Below are 17,740 nucleotides of genomic sequence, written 5' to 3'. Positions count from 1 at the left end.
TCCTTCCTTCCTCCACTGTGTAAGGAATGCGGACCATTCAACAACAGCCAGAGCAGACCAGAGCTGGAGAGCCCTGGTACTAGCTAGTCAGCCTCTCCCTTAGGATATCACACCACACCTTCACGACACCCAGTACGCATAAGCCTAGACATTCAGTTATAAATACAAATCAACCTTGAGGAATCACTAGTATGAGAAAATCATCAACCTAAAAGCACCACCTAGATAAACACACGGAACGACTAACTCTGAAGGAAGGATTAATGCAAGAAACTTAAGAGAATGAAAAATACTAATTTTAGCAAATTCAAGGAGGTTTCAGAGATCACTGCATTCATAAAATAAGAAAGCAAGCTCTGGAACAAACCTTCACAATATTTAGAGACCTTGCAAAATGAAAAGGATAAAACAAAATCAGATGCAAAACAAAAACCCTTCAATAGATTAAACAGGAGAACACATATAGCCAAAAAGCTACTTGCCAGAAAATAACAGGAACAGCTGTATGCCAACAAATTTGATCACTTAGATGAAATAGAAAAATTCCTATAAAATACAGGTTACCTAAACTGACTCAAGCAGAAATAGAAAAGCTGCCTGTATTATACTTTACTTACCTATACTAAGAGATTGAATGAATAATCAAAAATCTTCCCACAAAGAAAAATCCAAGCCCAGATGGCTTCACTGGTGAATTCTACCAGTACTTAAAGAAGAATTAATACCAATCCTTTTGCAAACTCTTTCACAGTAAATACAAGAGGAGGGAACACTTCCCTACTCACTCTGAAGCCAGTCCTACCCTGGTACCAAAGCCAGACAGTCATAACAAGAAAGAAAATTATAGAACAGATCTATATCTCTCATGAAAATAGACACAAAATACCCACCTAGCAAACTAAATCCAGCAACACAGTAAAAAGGATTATGCATCATAAGCAAATGGGCTTTATCCCAGGAATGAATGACTGGTTTGATATCCTTAAATCAATTAGTATAACGTAATATTAATAAACTAAAGAACAAAACCACATCACCATTGTGATACAGAAAATGCATTTGACAAAATCCAGCACCCAATCATGACAAAAGCCCTCAAAAATCTAGGAATAGAAGTAAAATTTCTCAACCTGATAAAGGACAAGTACGAAAAAACTAAGGCCAACATCATACATAATGGAAAAAGACTGAATTCTTTCCCTCTAAGATCAGGAACAAGAGAATGATGTCCACTCTCACCACTTTTATTCAACATTGTACTGGAATTTCTAGCCAGGCCAATTAGCACCCCCAAAATTTTTTTTTAAAAAGGTATCCAGATAGGAAAGACAGTAAAACTGTCTTTCTTAGTAAACAACACAACCTTGTATATAGAAAACCCTAATCCACTAAAAAACTAGTAGAAATAATGAGTTTAGCAAGGTTGCACAATACAAGATTAACATATTGTATTTCTACATATTAATAATGATCAGAAAACTAAATTAAGATAATTCCATTCACAATACCATGAAGAAGAATAAAATACTTTGTATAGTAAATTTAACAAAATAAGCATAAGATATATACATTGAAAACTTTATAAAACACTGCTGAAAGAAAATAAAAAACTAAAGAAATGAAAGACATTCCAGGTTCATAAACTAAAAGGCTTAATTAATATTGTTAAGATGGTAATATACCCCCAGTTGGTCTACAGATTCAATGCAATCTCTATCAGATGTCAGCTGGCTTTCTGTTGATGTTACTGAAACTGACAAGTTCATCCTAAAATTCATATGGAAATTCAAAGAACCCAGAACAGCCATAACAATCTAGGAAAACAAGAACAAAGTTGGAGGACTCAGACTTCCCAATTTCAAAACTTACTACAAAGCTACAGAAATCAAGAGTGTGATATCAGCATAAGGACAGACATATAGGTCAATGCAATAGAAATGAGAGTCCAGAAATAAGTTCTTACATTCAACTGATTTTCAACAAATGTGCTCCCAAAATTCAATAGTAAAAAAATAGTCTTTTCAACAAATGGTACAGGGACAACTGATTAACTACATGCAAAAAGATAAATTTGGACCCCTACCTCACACCATACACAAAAATTAACTCAAAATGAATTATGGAACTAAATACAAAGAGATAAACCTATGTAACCTTAAAGAGAAAACACAGGAGTAATTGTGATTTTTGGGTTAGTTAGGCACTGACTTCTTAGATACAATACCAAAAGCACATGGGATAAACGAAATCTTTTGTATTTCAAAAGATACCATCAAGAAAGTATGTAAAGCAATTATACCCCAATAAAGATGTTAAAAAAAAAAAAAAAGAAAGTAAAAAGAGGGCTTCCCTGGTGGCGCAGTGGTTGAGAGTCCGCCTGCTGATGCAGGGGACATGGGTTCGTGCCCTGGTCCGGGAAGATCCCACATGCCGCGGAGCGGCTAGGTCCGTGAGCCATGGCCGCTGAGCCTGGGCATCTGGAGCCTGTGCTCCGCAACGGGAGAGGCCACAACAGTGAGAGGCCCGTGTACTGCACCCACCCCCCCCCCCAAAAAAAAAAAAAGAAAGTAAAAAGAAACCCATGGAATGGGAGAAAATATTCGCAAACTGTATAACCAATAAGGGACTTGTATCTAGATTCATAAAGAACTCTAATACGTCAACAGTAAAAAGATAATGTAATTTAAAACTGGGCAAAGAATTTGAATAGACAGTTCTCCAAACACATATAAATGGCCAATAGGATGCTCAACTTCATTAGTCATTAGGGAAATGCAAGTCAAAACCACAGTGAGATACCATTTCTCATATACTAGAACAGCAACAATCAAACAGACACATGTATTGATAAGGATGTGGAGAAATCTGAACCTTTCTATACTGCTAATGAGAATGAAAAATGGTACAGCTACTTTGGAAAACTTTGTGCCCATTATTCCCCATTTCTTTCCCTGGCCCTAGGCAACCACTAATCTACTTTTTGTCTCTATTTATTTGCCCTTTTTTGGACATTCCATATAAGTGATATCATATAATATATAGCCTTTGTATCTGACTGCTTTTGCACAGCATATTTTCGAGGTTCATTCATGTTGTAGAATATATCAGTACCTTATATTCCTTTTTATTGCCAAATAGTATTCCATTGTATGAATGTACCACATTTTGTTTATCCACTCGCTGGCTGACAGACATCTGGGTTGTTGCCACTTTTGTCTATTATGAATAATACTTCTATGAGCACTCCATACAAGTTTTTTTTTAATTAATTAATTAATTAATTTTTATTTTTAGCTGTGTTGGGTCTTTGTTGCTGCGCGTGGGCTCTTCTCTAGTTGCGGCGAGTGGGGGCTACTCTTTCTTGCGGTGAGCAGGCTTCTCACTGCAGTGGCTTCTCTTGTTGAGGAGCACGGGCTCTAGGTGCACGGGCTTCAGTAGTTGTGGCTTGCGGGCTCTAAAGCGCAGACTCAGCAGTTGTGGTGCACCGGTTTAGTTGTGCTGCGGCATGTGGGATCTTCCCGGACCAGGGCTTGAACCCGTGTCCCCTGCATTGGCAGGTGGATTCTCAACCACTGCACACCCAGGGAAGCCCCTCAGTACAAGTTTTTGTGTGGACATATATTTTCAATTCTCTTGGGTATATACTGGGCTATATGATGGATCTATGTTTAACTTTTTGAGGAACTGCCAAATTGTTTTCCAAAGTGGCTACAGAATTTTACATTCCTACCAACAATTTATGAGGATTCCAGTTTCCTAAATGATGTTGAGCATATTTTCATGTGCTTATTTGAGTTTAAAGAGTTCTTTATGTATTCTGGACATTAGCTTCTTATCAGACATATAATTTGTAAATATTTTCCTGTGTATTTTCTGTGTATTTCCTGTGTATTTTCATTTTACCTGATATATTCTTGATATTAGTGGAAAAGCACAAATTTAACTATTTCATTAATCAAACCACTAGTAGATTAGAAATACAACTGTAGATCCTCCAAAATCTTAGGAAAAAAGGAACAAAGAGAATTTAATCCAGTTCTGTAGATAAAAAGCTGGTTTCTCATTTTATTTTGCATTTTCCTGCTCTACTTCCTTTTCTGAGAATGACTTTATATACTTTTGATAGGAACAGGATAAAGGGAGAAAGTAGGTGATTAAATAGTTAATCCCACTAGGGGACTGTAAGTGGAAAAAAATATGAGAGACCCCTGTAAGTTAATGATCACTCAAGAAAGCAGGTTTGCTTAACCACAAAACTAAGCAGGCCTGCTTAGCAACAAAACCATGCAACAGAAGCATGAGACACGCCCCAAAACAATAAAACAATGGTGGCATGAGACCCACATCCTGCCCAGTAAGCTCGTAAGTTAATGACCCCTAAGACATGCTCTCTGCACACATAAAAAACAATAATTTATGGAAGGGTGACATTCAAAGTGAAAGACCCTTATTGTACTGAAACCTAAAATAATTTTTCTATAATGTCATGACAGTCCTGGCTTGACCATGTAGGGACAAGAAAACTCCCCTGCCCAACCTGGAGGAGGAGCTTATGATGGAAGCCTGATGTCTACTCAAGAATGAGGAAGAAGGTGGTCTTTTCCCCCACCCCATTTTTCCTTTGATTATAAATCTGTAGCCCACTAAGTTCTCGGAGTGTGGCACCCTCTTGCCAGCTCACTTGTAAGCCTCACAAGTGTCCTATTCTAATAAATCCCTTCTTATCTATCACTTAGCATCTAGATGAATTCTTTCTGTGCTGAGACATAAAGGACTGGAGCTCCTTGGAGCGCCATGGTGCTCACCCCCAACCCCCGGGGGAAAAGACACCTAGCAGTTTCACTTTGCCCACTTTTTCTGTTGGGTCGACATTCAGCTTTATTTTTCTGGAGGGTAGAGGTTTACATACTCTGGATGATAATCATTTGTTATATACCCTGCAGATATTTTCTTCCAGTCTGCCTGTGGCCCTTTATCTTTGTTTACAGTGGTCTTTCCCTTATAGAAGTCCTCACAAAGAACCCAGTGCTCAGGGGCAATGTCTGGCAGGTTCTTGGAGATATTCTTATCCACTCATCTCTTGGGAGTCTTTGCACCTGCCTAGCATCTCCCAACTGCTCTGGAGGCCCATCAGTACATTCCTGAGATTTACTGAAAGTTTGAATCAAAGGTCAATTTTTCAGGGTTGGTTTCTCAGGACAGCTACCATAGCAGGTCTAGGATCAAGGTTTAGGTGAACTCAAGGTCTGTTCCTTCTGGCATCAACCATTGGAAAGGATAGGAAGGAAGGAGAAGGAGAAGGGAAAGGAGAGAGGGAAGGAGTGGGGAGGGGAGAAGAGGGCAAAGAGAGGGGAGGAGGGAGAGAGGGAGGCAGGCAGGCAGGCTGAATTTTTCCTTTTTTCTTCATGTCAAAGGGAAAGAGATGGTTTTCCTTCTCCCTTTTCTTAGAGCATTTCAGTAAGAAAACCTGTATTAAAAAACCCTTCCTGTTCCTTTGATATGTATATGTATGAAAATTTTTAAACCTAAATAAGTCTCTAGTCAGCACTACAAAGCAGAGATGTTTTTCTTAAGTGCTTAAAAGCCATCTCTTTGAAATGTACACATCAAGGGAGCCAGCCCCCCTCCCCTTGCTGTGGGAATGGGTCCAAACTGTAACCACCTGCTTGCCTTAAAGATACAAGTTTGTTTTCTCCTTTGGGTAAAGGCAATTAACTAACCTAGGTGGCCTCCCCAATTACCAGGTAAATTCAGAATGAACTGTGAAAGAATGTAGAGCAAATAGTGCTGTCAAATCCTCACATGAAGACAAGTTATCTTCATTTTGAGAACATGTATATAATGGATTATGTACGCTGGGATATTTAAAAGGGTAGAATTTCCCTCTGTTTTTGCAATCTCATTAGTGGATTGCTGCGATGTGGGCCACAACCTGGTTTAATGCTTATTCAATAATAAAACTGTTTCTTTCTTTTCTACATCTGTGGAGAGGAATTTCTGGGTTGGCAGTAGATTTTATTTTTAATTTTTCCCTACAATTGCCACAATGTATTTTTAAGTAAAAAGCAAACTGTAGAACAATATATCATATGCATAGTGTACAGCATAGTATTTTTATTTTAAAAACTATACATCTAGAGGTATCTATACTATACTGTTAAAAGTTTTTCCTTCTAGAGACGAGAAGAGGAATTCTAGTTTTTATTTTACCTATATCTGTAATAGTCGATTTTTTACAATGAACTCATTTCAATACTTTTGAAATGAAAGTTAGCAAGACAACTCACTTAAAGTCCTTAGTATTTTCATTAATTGACATTAAAAATATTTTTCACATGAAACAAATAGTTTCCTAAACTATCTGTTATTTTTTTCTTAAAGAAATCCATATAAATAATGTAGCTTTCAAGGCTTTATTCTTTGTAAATAGGTAGTGAAACACTTGATTTTGGATACACAAGACATCTTACCTGGACAATGAATGAAAGACCAGTTGTATCTGCTGTCCTCCAGACACATGCTGGAATTGAGAAGGGGCTGTGGATAGGAATTTCCTGTAGGGGCCTGAGAAGGCATTTTCACTGGTCCTTTATAGGAGCCCTCTGTGCATTTCCCTTTGCCAGTATTGCTGGGATCAGTACACCAGCCACAGCCTGGTTGCTCCAAGCAGTGACTACAGGTACAGTAGCCTGAACAATTTTCAGCTGTAAAAAAACATACGTTACAATTCACTATCATATGTAGTCTTAAATTCATTGTATTTAAATTACCTTTTTCTTTAACAGATTATTCAACTTCTGTGAGTCAAAATTCCTATTCTATTGTGATTGTTTAAATGACATAATAAAACTTTAAAAAGCCCAATATCTTGTCCAACATATAATAGAGACTCCTCCCCTTCTCTCTCAATCTCAGGATGTTTAGAGATCATCTCCTGGAAATCACTTCTTTATGAATTAGGAGATTAAGATGTCGAGATATTACATGGATTGAGCAATGTAATACTGAGGCTGGGCAAATTATTTCTGTACTCTGTGATCCATCCTACAGTTGTTTACTTGTGTCATTGTTCTTGGTTCTGTATGCGGGTTCACATCAGGCAGTCTCTGGACAGTCCTGAGCAGGAGGTCAAGTCTGGTCTCATCCCTAGAATTTTCAGAGGCTGACAGCACTGCCCTACACACAGGAGTTGTCACCCATACTGCCTAGAGCTCACTTTTCACTCACGGGGGCAGCTGCTCATGGTATACCACTCCATACACTGGCCAAAAGGGAAGGAGGCCACGTAGGCATTGGAGTCCACGCACTGCTTCATGTTGCTGCACCACATGCACTCGGAGCTGCCGCTGGTACACTCCCCACATGCCGTCCGCAAGGCACACGGTGTCCGGCACTGCTTGGCACTGTGGTTCGCTGGGAAGTAAACCGAAGAGAGACACTTAGAGCTCCCACTATGTCAGCTAAGGTCAAAGGTTTTTCAATGTGGGTTGTGACCCACTAGTGTGTCATGAAATCAATTCAGTGGGTTACACTAAATGCAGAAGAAAATAGAAAGTCTTAGGTCATCAAGTACTATTTAGTCAAGTATATTTATATACTTGGGGGAAAAACAGTTTTTCTTTTCCAAGAGCATTAAGGACAGACATGAGGGAACAAGCTAATCTTTCCATATGAGTAGAGGTTCTAAAGCTCCTTATAATATAGGAGACCCAGGATGAACTTCAGGGGTTTTACAACCCACCTGAATATACAAAATTGCATCTTTGTATATTCTGGGGGAAAAAGAACCACAGCATTCATTAAATTCACCAAAGCACTAAGGATCCAAAATGGCTGAAAAGTTTCCCTAGATATTACACTTTAAGGCGACCCCTACAGTGCTATGAATTCTCTTCCACACCTCTGTATTCCTCAGACAAATGACAGTACCTTCCTAAAATAAGACATGATGTCAATGGAGTCCAGTCTCCCAAAAGCAGCCACAGAATTCCAACTACTGCTTGTAAGTACCTCTGCAGGAGGAGGACACTGGTCTAGGGCTGCAAATGCCACCCCTGTGCCTGCCTTTAGGAAGCCTAAATGTGCCTAGAGAGCTTCAAGCCTGTGAAGCTACTCCAAGTGTCCGGTCCTTCAGCACCCTCCTGCAGCTTTATAATGCTGAAGGTTTGCTTCTGCTTCCTGACACAGAGCTACTCCCATCATTTTTCTCCCCACTGACACTATCTTTCTGCCCATTGTCCCTGCAGTGATCTGCTTGCTTTTCTGATCTTTTCTTTGGATTTTTTGTTCTTTCTTCCACAATATTTCCCTGCCAACACCAAGAAATTTGCCTTTCAGAGAAATTATCAATACTTTTTGTGGTCAACAAACCAATCAATCTCATGGTTAATCAGAATATTAGTGTTAGTTATTTTTGGTTTTGTTCATGGCTCACACTATTCAGAGTCAAACACTATTTCCTTCTGCTTTAAAAATTCTGTGTTACACTCTGCTTCATATGCTTGAAATCAATACTCCATCGGTTTTTCATGAAAATTTCATAATACTTAACTATGCCTTCTACAGTTTCTCTTTCGACAAACTTCCAGTAACGCATAATTCACCCATATACTTACCAGGTCTTTCACAGACACTACCATTGAGTGGGTTGATGCAGGTTGCAGCTTTTAAGCCCGAAGTACTGGGTTCGGACAAAATTCCACAGAATCCAGCATCACTGGGCTCAGATGGCATCCACTGTAGCAAACTATTTGTGAATGGGGACATATCTTCCCAGCACCAGTAGGACACATTGATCTTCCGAAGGCCAACCCACGGGGTTAAGGTGAGCTTGGACTGTAGGCAAAACAGGCACAGCTATGAATATAATCAATGTCTTGACCAAAACTGGATTCTAGACAAAAACCATTAAGTTACATACATCCAAAAGATAAAGGAAAACCTCCCTATCCCGATTCAGCCATGATAGATTACTGCAGACCATCATTTTTCTGTTACATATCATGCCTGGCACTTTAATATGGCCATTTTACAAAGGACAGAAATATAGTTCGGAGAAGACATCAATATCAAAGTAATAATCAAGTTCCTAAATTTCTACATGCTATGACAAATGCTATGAAGGAATGACCAAACCCAACTTGGTTTAAATGTCTATTTATAAGTGAAATCATTGTATCGATATTTATGAAATACCGGTTATATGCCTATCATTATCTAAGCCTGTTTTGGAAGCTCTGGCTAGTTCAGGCTTAGATAAATGATGATTAAAGATTCCCACCTTCAGCTGGGGAGGTGGGGGGTATTGGCTGTCACCGAATTTATAGAGAAAATAGGACAATGAATTCCTGGGAAAGTCTGTCTCAGATGCCACATGTAGCCAAAACCCAGACCCCACTTCCTATGTCCTTCCCAAGGAAGTGCTTCCCATTCCTCCTACCTGCTTGACATTTCCCCCTAACTGTTCTATACCAAAGACAATGTTGTTGAAAGAGCCGTTGTCTTGTATCTACTTGACTGAGGGTAGGACCACAGTTCTAGGGCTCTGGACTAAAAAAGACAAAATGTGACTGTGGAATATCAACTACAAGCTGCCTGAGAGTACTGGGTGGACAGGAAGAGAACTTGGGGACTTTCTGTGCTCAGAAACTCCTGATAAGAAGATGCCCTCTCCTTTTGGCTTGGTCAGATCTAAGAAAGACCCAAATGGATGTCTATTTCTTAGGATGATTAGCATTAAATCATATTACACACTGTAATAATACCTGAAATCTGAGAGACTCAGGTGGCTTAATTCAGCTCAGCTAATTAGTAATGGCATTCCCCTCCCCCACCCCAACAGAACCTAGGGATAAAACAGATATGAAATCATCTACTGATGTCACAGGATATGTGCATATGTAAACATGCTACTGTTCAATACACATGTAATTATTGATATATCTTATAATTTAATGAAATATGACTAATAAAAATAAGGTGTTGGAAATTTAAAGATAAGAAAGAATTTATTAAAAGAAGAGAATTTGACAGTGCAGTTCCATAGTGTATTACACTGCACCTACTAGCATTCCTCCTGCTGCCAAGCACATCACAGGTAAGCTGTAGTCATGCTGTCAGTAGAAGGATGGATACTAGAAACTTAATTTCCAAAGATTTTAACTCACCATGCTCTGCGATGACTGCATGATTCGCAGCTGCTTAAGGACAAATTCCACCTTCTTCTGGGTTGTAAGAGAAGCCAAAAAGGCATTGTGGTTCCTACAGGACAATTTTGCATTGTCATAATTCTCTTTGGCAGTAGTAATTTTCAGACATGAGTTTCCAACCAAATGCCAGCCAATGCCACAGATATTTTCTTTATTAAAGAGGGGAGAGAAAAACAAAGAGTTTTAGAAATCACACAAAACTACGTATATTAGCAGCTTGAACTGCTGAAAACCTAAAGGGCTTTTGTGAGCTGAATTCTAGATACTTCATTCAGATGTGGTGAGTGCATCAGACACATTACTAAGAACCAAATACAGAATACACACAAGAATTTTTTAAATGTTTATCAGTCATATTTCCTGGATCTCAAGATGCATATTCTGAGGTCAACCCTCCTATGTTTTAGAGGAAAACATTTGTTTGATGTCACTGTTAAACTTATAAACCTCCTTTTGAAGAAAAATCAGAAACAAGGCTAAAATCCTAAGAGCAGAAAAATGAATATGCATTATTGGAAAGATGGGGTGGAAAACTGCAAGAACAGAAATGAGTTGGTGAGTGAGCAAGCTGCACTGTTTTCACATCAAGTGAAACAAAACATCCAAAAAGTGAGGTGGAAAGAGGATTTTTGGGAAATAAACCGAAGTGCTACAGTACACCAGGTAAGTTTGTAATCTGCTACTGTGACCTCCCTGTACCCACCCAAGGAACTGCAGAAGCTATACATGCTTCCTGGAAGACAGTGCACGAGCAAAGCAACTTCACTGGAACCAAAGTACCCTGGAGATGCCCTCAACAATGTTCATCAACAGCCAGTGAGATAAACGGAAGGTGCCACAGGAAAGGGATCATTTCAGAGCAGATAAAGACTTGTTCCTCAAAGTGTGGCATCAGTGTCATTGCTCGCTGAAATGCAGATTCTAGGGCCCCACCACAAATCTGTGCCAGAATCTGGCTTCTAGCAAGACCCCCAGGTACTCTGCTATGCCCTAAAGTTTGAGATGCAATGAGGTAAAAGAACAAGAACCCCACTCTAGCAAGCTGAATCAAGTACTTCCGAAGGATTTCAAGAGGGGCCCCAGTAGACTCCAGCTACCCTGTACTTGTGTTGCACAGAGCCAAAGAAGTCCCCTTCCTGGGCTTCCTGGTTGAGCAAATATATCATACAGTTTCAGCCATGGCTGGCTGGCTTCAGGCCCCCAACTCATCATCCTGAACCTCAGAAGTGCTATAAATTGAGGTATCTGGGGCTGGGGTCATCCCAGGAGGTGCTGCTGACAGAGACATCTCTCCTTTCCTTCTTATCAGAAGGTGCTGAAAACCTGATCCCAGTGGTCAGTAAGAAGTACTCTTCATAAAGTGTACAGCAGGGGCTTCCCTGGTGGCGCAGTGGTTGAGAGTCTGTCTGCCGATGCAGGGGACACGGGTTCGTGCCCCGGTCCGGGAAGATCCCACATGCTGCGGAGTGGCTAGGCCCATGAGCCATGGCCGTTGAGCCTGCATGACCGGAGCCTGTGCTCTGCAATGGCAGAGGCCACGGCGGCGGGAGGCCCGCATACCGCAAAAAAAAAATAAAAATAAAAAAATGAAGTGCCCAGCAGACTGGCTGCTGAGACTGCTGCTTTCTACTCCCAGGTTACCGTAGAGTGGGGTAGGGACAATGGAGAGTGGGGTTGGGACAAGAGAGCAGGCTCAATGACACAGAGTCAAGCTGTCCTTGATTCTCCACAGCAGCAGATGATGCTTCACTTTCTTTCAAAGGATGGTAGAAGTAAATACTTAAGAACTGTATTTCTGCTTTAAAATATAACAAACCACAATAGTGGTGACGGGGAATGAATGGATAAAATGAGTTCGCCCCTTTTGCAGGGTTCAATCTAGGCTGCACAGTATTGAGGGTGTGTGCGTGTGAAGTCTTTGGACCCACACACATCAAGATGCCCCTGGCAAGGCCTACCAGGCAGGGCGATGCACTCCTGATTCCGAGGCTCCCACTGGCAGTTCTGGTCCAGGGCACAGCTCCTGCAGCTGGTCTTCTTGTTACAGTAGTACATGGGGTTATCCTTGGGGCAATGATCGTACCTGGAAATGGAGATCTAGAATACAATGGACAAAAGCTTTTCTCTTATATCCACAGAGAGAACTCATGGCAAGAACAAATAGGATACTAAAAACAACAGTCTAACTGAGGAAGCAAACTACAAATACATACATACATAAATAAATAAATAAGATGTAGATGAAGCAGCACTGCAGTGGAAACACTATAGTGAAATGTTCTGTTCAAGGACATGCCTTTACCTGGCAAGGAAGCAGTGCATTCTTTTAAGCACCATGCTTCAACTTGCTTATCTGCAGAATGGGAATGTTGAACTTGCTGCTTTTTAAATGTCTCCCAAACATTCTAAAAGTTTTTAATTTTATGAGCTGCTTTACAGACTGACAAATAATGTCTTATAAACAGTCAAAAATTATAAACGTTGAGTCATCATATCTTTTTTTTCCTTATAACCTAAATAAAAAATCATAAATGGTAAGCATAAATTATGTTGAGCCAAGATATAACATAAGACAAGGAGATTTTGCAAAGTCTATTATTTCCACAATTCAGTTTGGCTGCTGCTACACACCTGTCTCACTTTCACTCTCAAGTCCTAAATTGCTCCCCAAACCCTGCATATGTAGAGGGAGCACACCATTACAAACTTCACGCCAAGAATCTAGTACTTAGCCATAGCCATGCATAGGGACTGGGGTGTACTCAGAATAATAATCTTGCCTTCTTCTAAAACACCACACATCAATCCTCGTGGCTAACAGAACCTTTGGAATTAGGACATACAGAGCATCCCTTACTAAAAGAAACTTGAGCAATAATAAAATCCAAATCTACACTGAAGGTTTCAAAGATAACTCTGGGCTATACCATATGCTCTAAAATCTACATCTAATCCCACTCAGGATTTTTCTATCCTCTGAAATCCTTTAGAAACAGCCTCTGACCTGGCCTTCTGTGCAGCTGTGGTTCATAGGGACACAATGGTCATGGCACCAGTGGCAGTCATTTGTGTTGGCCGTGCAGCTGTAACAATCCGTGTGCTGGTCACATCTGTCATGGTCAAGAGCTGTGAAGAGAAGAAAAATTCATCAACTGTGACAGCTTCTCCTCAGAAATGTCACAGGCCATTACAACTGCTGTTGAGCAAGATATGACACTGAGGCAAAAAAAATAAAATAAAATAAAATAACAAGCCTTGGGAAGTAAAATGAGGAGTGAAACTGGCAGGAAAATATATTGGTGTGTTCAGGTCAAAACAGTAAATAAGTAAACAATCTGAAGAAAAGTAAATAAGTAAACAATCTGAAGAAATGCCATTTTGTACTCCACCCTCCTAACAAAAGTACACAGAAAGTGAAAAACAAAGATAGAATAATTCAACGATGTGATATAAAGGAAATAGGTCTGGTTCTTCGAATATTTTTCTTTTCAAGAAAGAAATCAACTAGCAGTTGAATAAACACCAAGAGCAGCCCAGGGGCTAAACAAAGAAATGTAGGAGACCAAGCCATTCCTCCAGCTATAAATGCAAGGCTGCTCTGGGCACAGGAAGCAGGCAGCACCACAGAACCCCAAAGAAGGCAATACACATATATGTAAGTCCAAGAAATTCTGGGCTACTAGAGACCTGTTGATCTCCTACTGACCCTAGACAGGTCAAGGTCAGCAATGAAAGAGAAGCCACACGACAGTGCTGCCTCATCTATTGAACCATTCATGGACATGGCACATGGTAGAATCCATGGACAAGAAAAGGCAGGGCCCACCCTCACGAAGACCCCAACAACCTGCTCCTTAGGCTGTTCTTCCTGCCCTGGTCATCACCCCATGGACTGGGCCCACAGAGAAAGCAGAGTGAACCAAGGAAGGTGACATCTGAGATGAGTTCATAGCAAATGGGTTCATAATGAACCACCTAAGGTAATTAAATATTATTTCCTATAAACTTGCATATTTAATTTGAATTTTTTAAATATGGTTAAAAAATAACTATTTCACTGATCGTATCCCTTTTAGGAGACAGTGACTAACCCTACCAAGTTCTGGTCATGTTAGTTCTCCAGCACTCACCAGCCCACCAATGAACCTGTAAAGCTGCCTGGGTGTTCTTACTGAGGATTTATGTTCAGCTTAATTTGGAGCATTCCAGGAGAGTGAAAGCTGCCTCTATCCATCATAACTCTCACGGTAACTGCTACACCAACCCTAATAGTTAAGAAATTCAGTCAACATAGTTTAAATTAATTGAAGTGAAACAATATTTTTCAGAGACATTTTTCTTACTTTTAAAGGACTTTCTCACATATGACTTCATTGTATTGCACTGTGCTATTATGTCAGAGCAAAAGGGTAAAAGGAGCTGAGTAGGTAAGATGAAGAAAGCTTGGACAATATAAGGGGTGGTTCTAGAAGGAGGGATCACTGTTCATCCTCAGCAACTGTCTGCCTTGCTATCACTGCTGTGCCCAACTAGAGAAGCTAGAAAAGAATAATACCTCTATCCACTAGAACAATCTACTCCAACACAGCTTTTCTGGATTGGCCCTCTTAATCTCATCCTTAATGTTAGAACTGCATAATCCAATATGGTAGCCACTAACCACATGTAGTTTTTATTTATTTATTTTTTGGCCATGGTGCGTGACATGTGGGATCTTAGTTCCCCAACCAGGGTGGAACCCATGCCCCCTGCAGTGGAAACGTAAAGTCTTAACCACGGGACCGCTGGGGAAGTCCCCACATGTAGTTTTTAATTTAAATTAATTAAAATTTTAAAATTCAGTTCTTCAGTCACACCAGTCTCATTCCAAGTGTTTGATAGCCACATATGGCTAGTAGCTAACATATTGGGACAGCGCAGATATAAAAAGTCCTACCAGATTGCAGTGCCTCAAAACAGCTGAAACTAGGTTCTGGAGTTGGTATACAAAGTCTATACAATGCTAAAAGGTTTTGTCTTCATCATTAGCAAACAGCATACGTGGCACGTTCCTATCCATTATAAAGATGTTTACAATCCAATTTTCAAACACCCATAAAGCATTTGCCCAAGTTATTACTGAATAATTTTGGATAATAAAATGAACATTAAAAGTACACATTGGATGGGCTTCCCTGGTGGCGCAGTGGTTGAGAGTCTGCCTGCCGATGCAGGGGATACGGGTTCATGCCCCGGTCCGGGAAGATCCCACATGCCGTGGAGCGGCTGGGCCCGTGAGCCATGGCCGCTGGGGCTGCGCGTCCGGAGCCTGTGCTCCGCAATGGGAGAAGCCACAGCAGTGAGAGGCCCGCGTACCGCAAAAAAAAAAAAAAAAAAAAAAAGCACACATTGGATAAGTGACTTCACAATTCAGATAAAATGAGATCTCAAAGTAATTAAATTTTAAGAAGAGATAAAAACATACTTCCTTTAGAAAAACACTCTGATTTTAACTTTTCTTCTTGTGCTTCAGTCGCCAACTCCCAGGAGACACACTGAGATGACCCTGTGTCCCACACACACCGGATGCCAGGTCCTGCTGCTAGACAAGCAGCTTCACTCTGGTGTGCTTCACACTGTTCTGAAGTAAATACCAGGATGTCACTGAGGAGGAGACTATTGAAACCACCAAATACATACATGGTGCTAAAAGAAAAAAAAGAGAGAGAAAGAGTTCACTGGAAACTTACATAAACAAATGCATGATATACTTCTTATAATTTTTAAACGAATCTCACATATCAAAAGTCCTGTAAAAAAGTTATTTTCAAGACCTCAAAAAACATTCTTATACCTTTACTTCCCAAATTCCAACCTTTCACATGGCCTGTGACTACCCAGAATAGTTCCAATAATCTACCTCCTCTTTACAGCTACTATATTAAAAAGTTCTCATGATAAGTGAGTGACTTTTAACCAGGATTCTTCAAAATATTTTAGTGACAGGGCAAGCTAGCATATTTTAAAATTATACACATAATCCTATATCTACATGTTTTTAAATATTAAAAATAAGTATGTACAATTTAAGAAGTATAGATAAAGGCTCTCTAATCAAAACTGTGTAATGAAAACATAGACCAATAAGAAAGAGATAAAAGTGCATATGAAAATTTAGTACACAGTACAAGTCACATTTTAATTAGTGGAACAGATGATTTCAAGCATTTCTTTCAACTCTGAGATCCTATAATCCACCAGGAAGTTTAGTACTAACCCACAATGAGGTATCAAATAATTCACTCTCACTGTGCCTCAATTTTCCTCAATCGACAGAGGATAACTAAAGCATAAAGATTCTGTGGTTGTATTTTTACTATATCTGAAAACTGACATATTTCAGTAACCAAAAATGAACACCAGGTTTAATTTTTAACTTCATATTGGTTTACTTAGTATCACATTATATAGTCTGGTTTCAGCTAGTCAATTTATTGCTTAAACCAAATAAGCTCCATCGGCCTCTCAGTACAGCTGGTGTTCTTAGCAATTCTGAATTCATCTGGTCACATCGGCTATGTGAGGGTAGGCAAAGTCCTTCAAAGAGGCTTGGAGCAGGGAACTGAAAAGAACAGCTGCATCTGCAGCAGTCTCAATGCCTCACAGCCCACTCTTCTTCCTGCCTCCCTCAAAAACCACAAGAACAACGACTAAGTGAAGCACAGCTGGCCCAATGCAGATGCTCGATTAAGGGAACCATCATTCAAAATGTGGAAATCACGTGAATCAAAGTTTCTCTTTAGGTAAGTTATTTCACAAAATTAAACTAACCATTACAGCAGAAATTAACACAACACTGTAAATCAACTATACTTCAATTTTAAAAAATTGAAAAAAAAAATTAAACTAACCATGGTTTTTTACTACATGACCTCCCTTGTCATGCCCTGTCCCCCTCCAACCCTGGCCCATTCATACAGATACTCACATATAGGCTCAAATACTCCACTGGAATTATACAAAAAGAAGCACATTATTATAACGCAGGCAAGCCATTCCCAATTTTGATTCATGGTTAAATTACATCTTACGGTAAACTTCTGTCAACTTCTCTGAGTTTATATAAAACCTCCGAAATGTTTTGATAGAAAATCCATTTATTTGCTAATTATCATTATGGTACTAACAGCTGCCATTTAGCAAATGCCTATTATGTGCCAAATCTTATGCTAGGAGAACACCATGAATATAAAGATGAACACAGCTGAGGCCAGGCACTCACAGGCAAGATGATGACAAAATGGACCCACTGTTTTTCAGATGAAGAACATCAAGAGGCACTTACTAGAAAACTTTAAGCCTTTTCCTTACTGAGGAAATATCAAATTACAATTTAAGATAAGACTTCAGGGACTTCTCTGGTGGTCCAGTGGTTAAGAATACGCCTTCCAATGCAGGGGACACAGGTTCGATCCCTGGTCTGGGAACTAATATCCCACATGCCATGGGGCAACTAAGCCCACATGCTGCAACTACTGAGCACGTGAGCCGCA

The 17,740-nt window shown here is 39.9% G+C and overlaps 1 protein-coding gene across 2 annotated transcripts in view; it reads right to left on the bottom strand.

Annotated features, from left to right (window-relative positions):
• ATRN (attractin) overlaps positions 1-17,740 on the bottom strand; it is a 174,364-nt gene that overhangs the window by 75,077 nt on the left and 81,547 nt on the right. For both annotated transcript variants that reach the window (XM_060122197.1, XM_060122198.1), the window contains exons 12-18: positions 15,673-15,893; positions 13,213-13,334; positions 12,167-12,305; positions 10,167-10,357; positions 8,616-8,835; positions 7,228-7,413; positions 6,471-6,704 (exon numbers count right to left, since the gene is read on the bottom strand). In XM_060122197.1, the coding sequence (XP_059978180.1) occupies positions 6,471-6,704; positions 7,228-7,413; positions 8,616-8,835; positions 10,167-10,357; positions 12,167-12,305; positions 13,213-13,334; positions 15,673-15,893 (1,313 nt within the window). The remainder of the gene's footprint in view (positions 1-6,470; positions 6,705-7,227; positions 7,414-8,615; positions 8,836-10,166; positions 10,358-12,166; positions 12,306-13,212; positions 13,335-15,672; positions 15,894-17,740) is intronic.

This window comes from Lagenorhynchus albirostris, chromosome 15 (assembly GCF_949774975.1).
Source record: "Lagenorhynchus albirostris chromosome 15, mLagAlb1.1, whole genome shotgun sequence".
In the NCBI taxonomy this organism is placed as follows: Eukaryota; Metazoa; Chordata; class Mammalia; order Artiodactyla; family Delphinidae; genus Lagenorhynchus; species Lagenorhynchus albirostris.
Note: the sequence above shows the minus strand (reverse complement) of the source record. Positions and strands in the feature narration are given on the sequence as shown.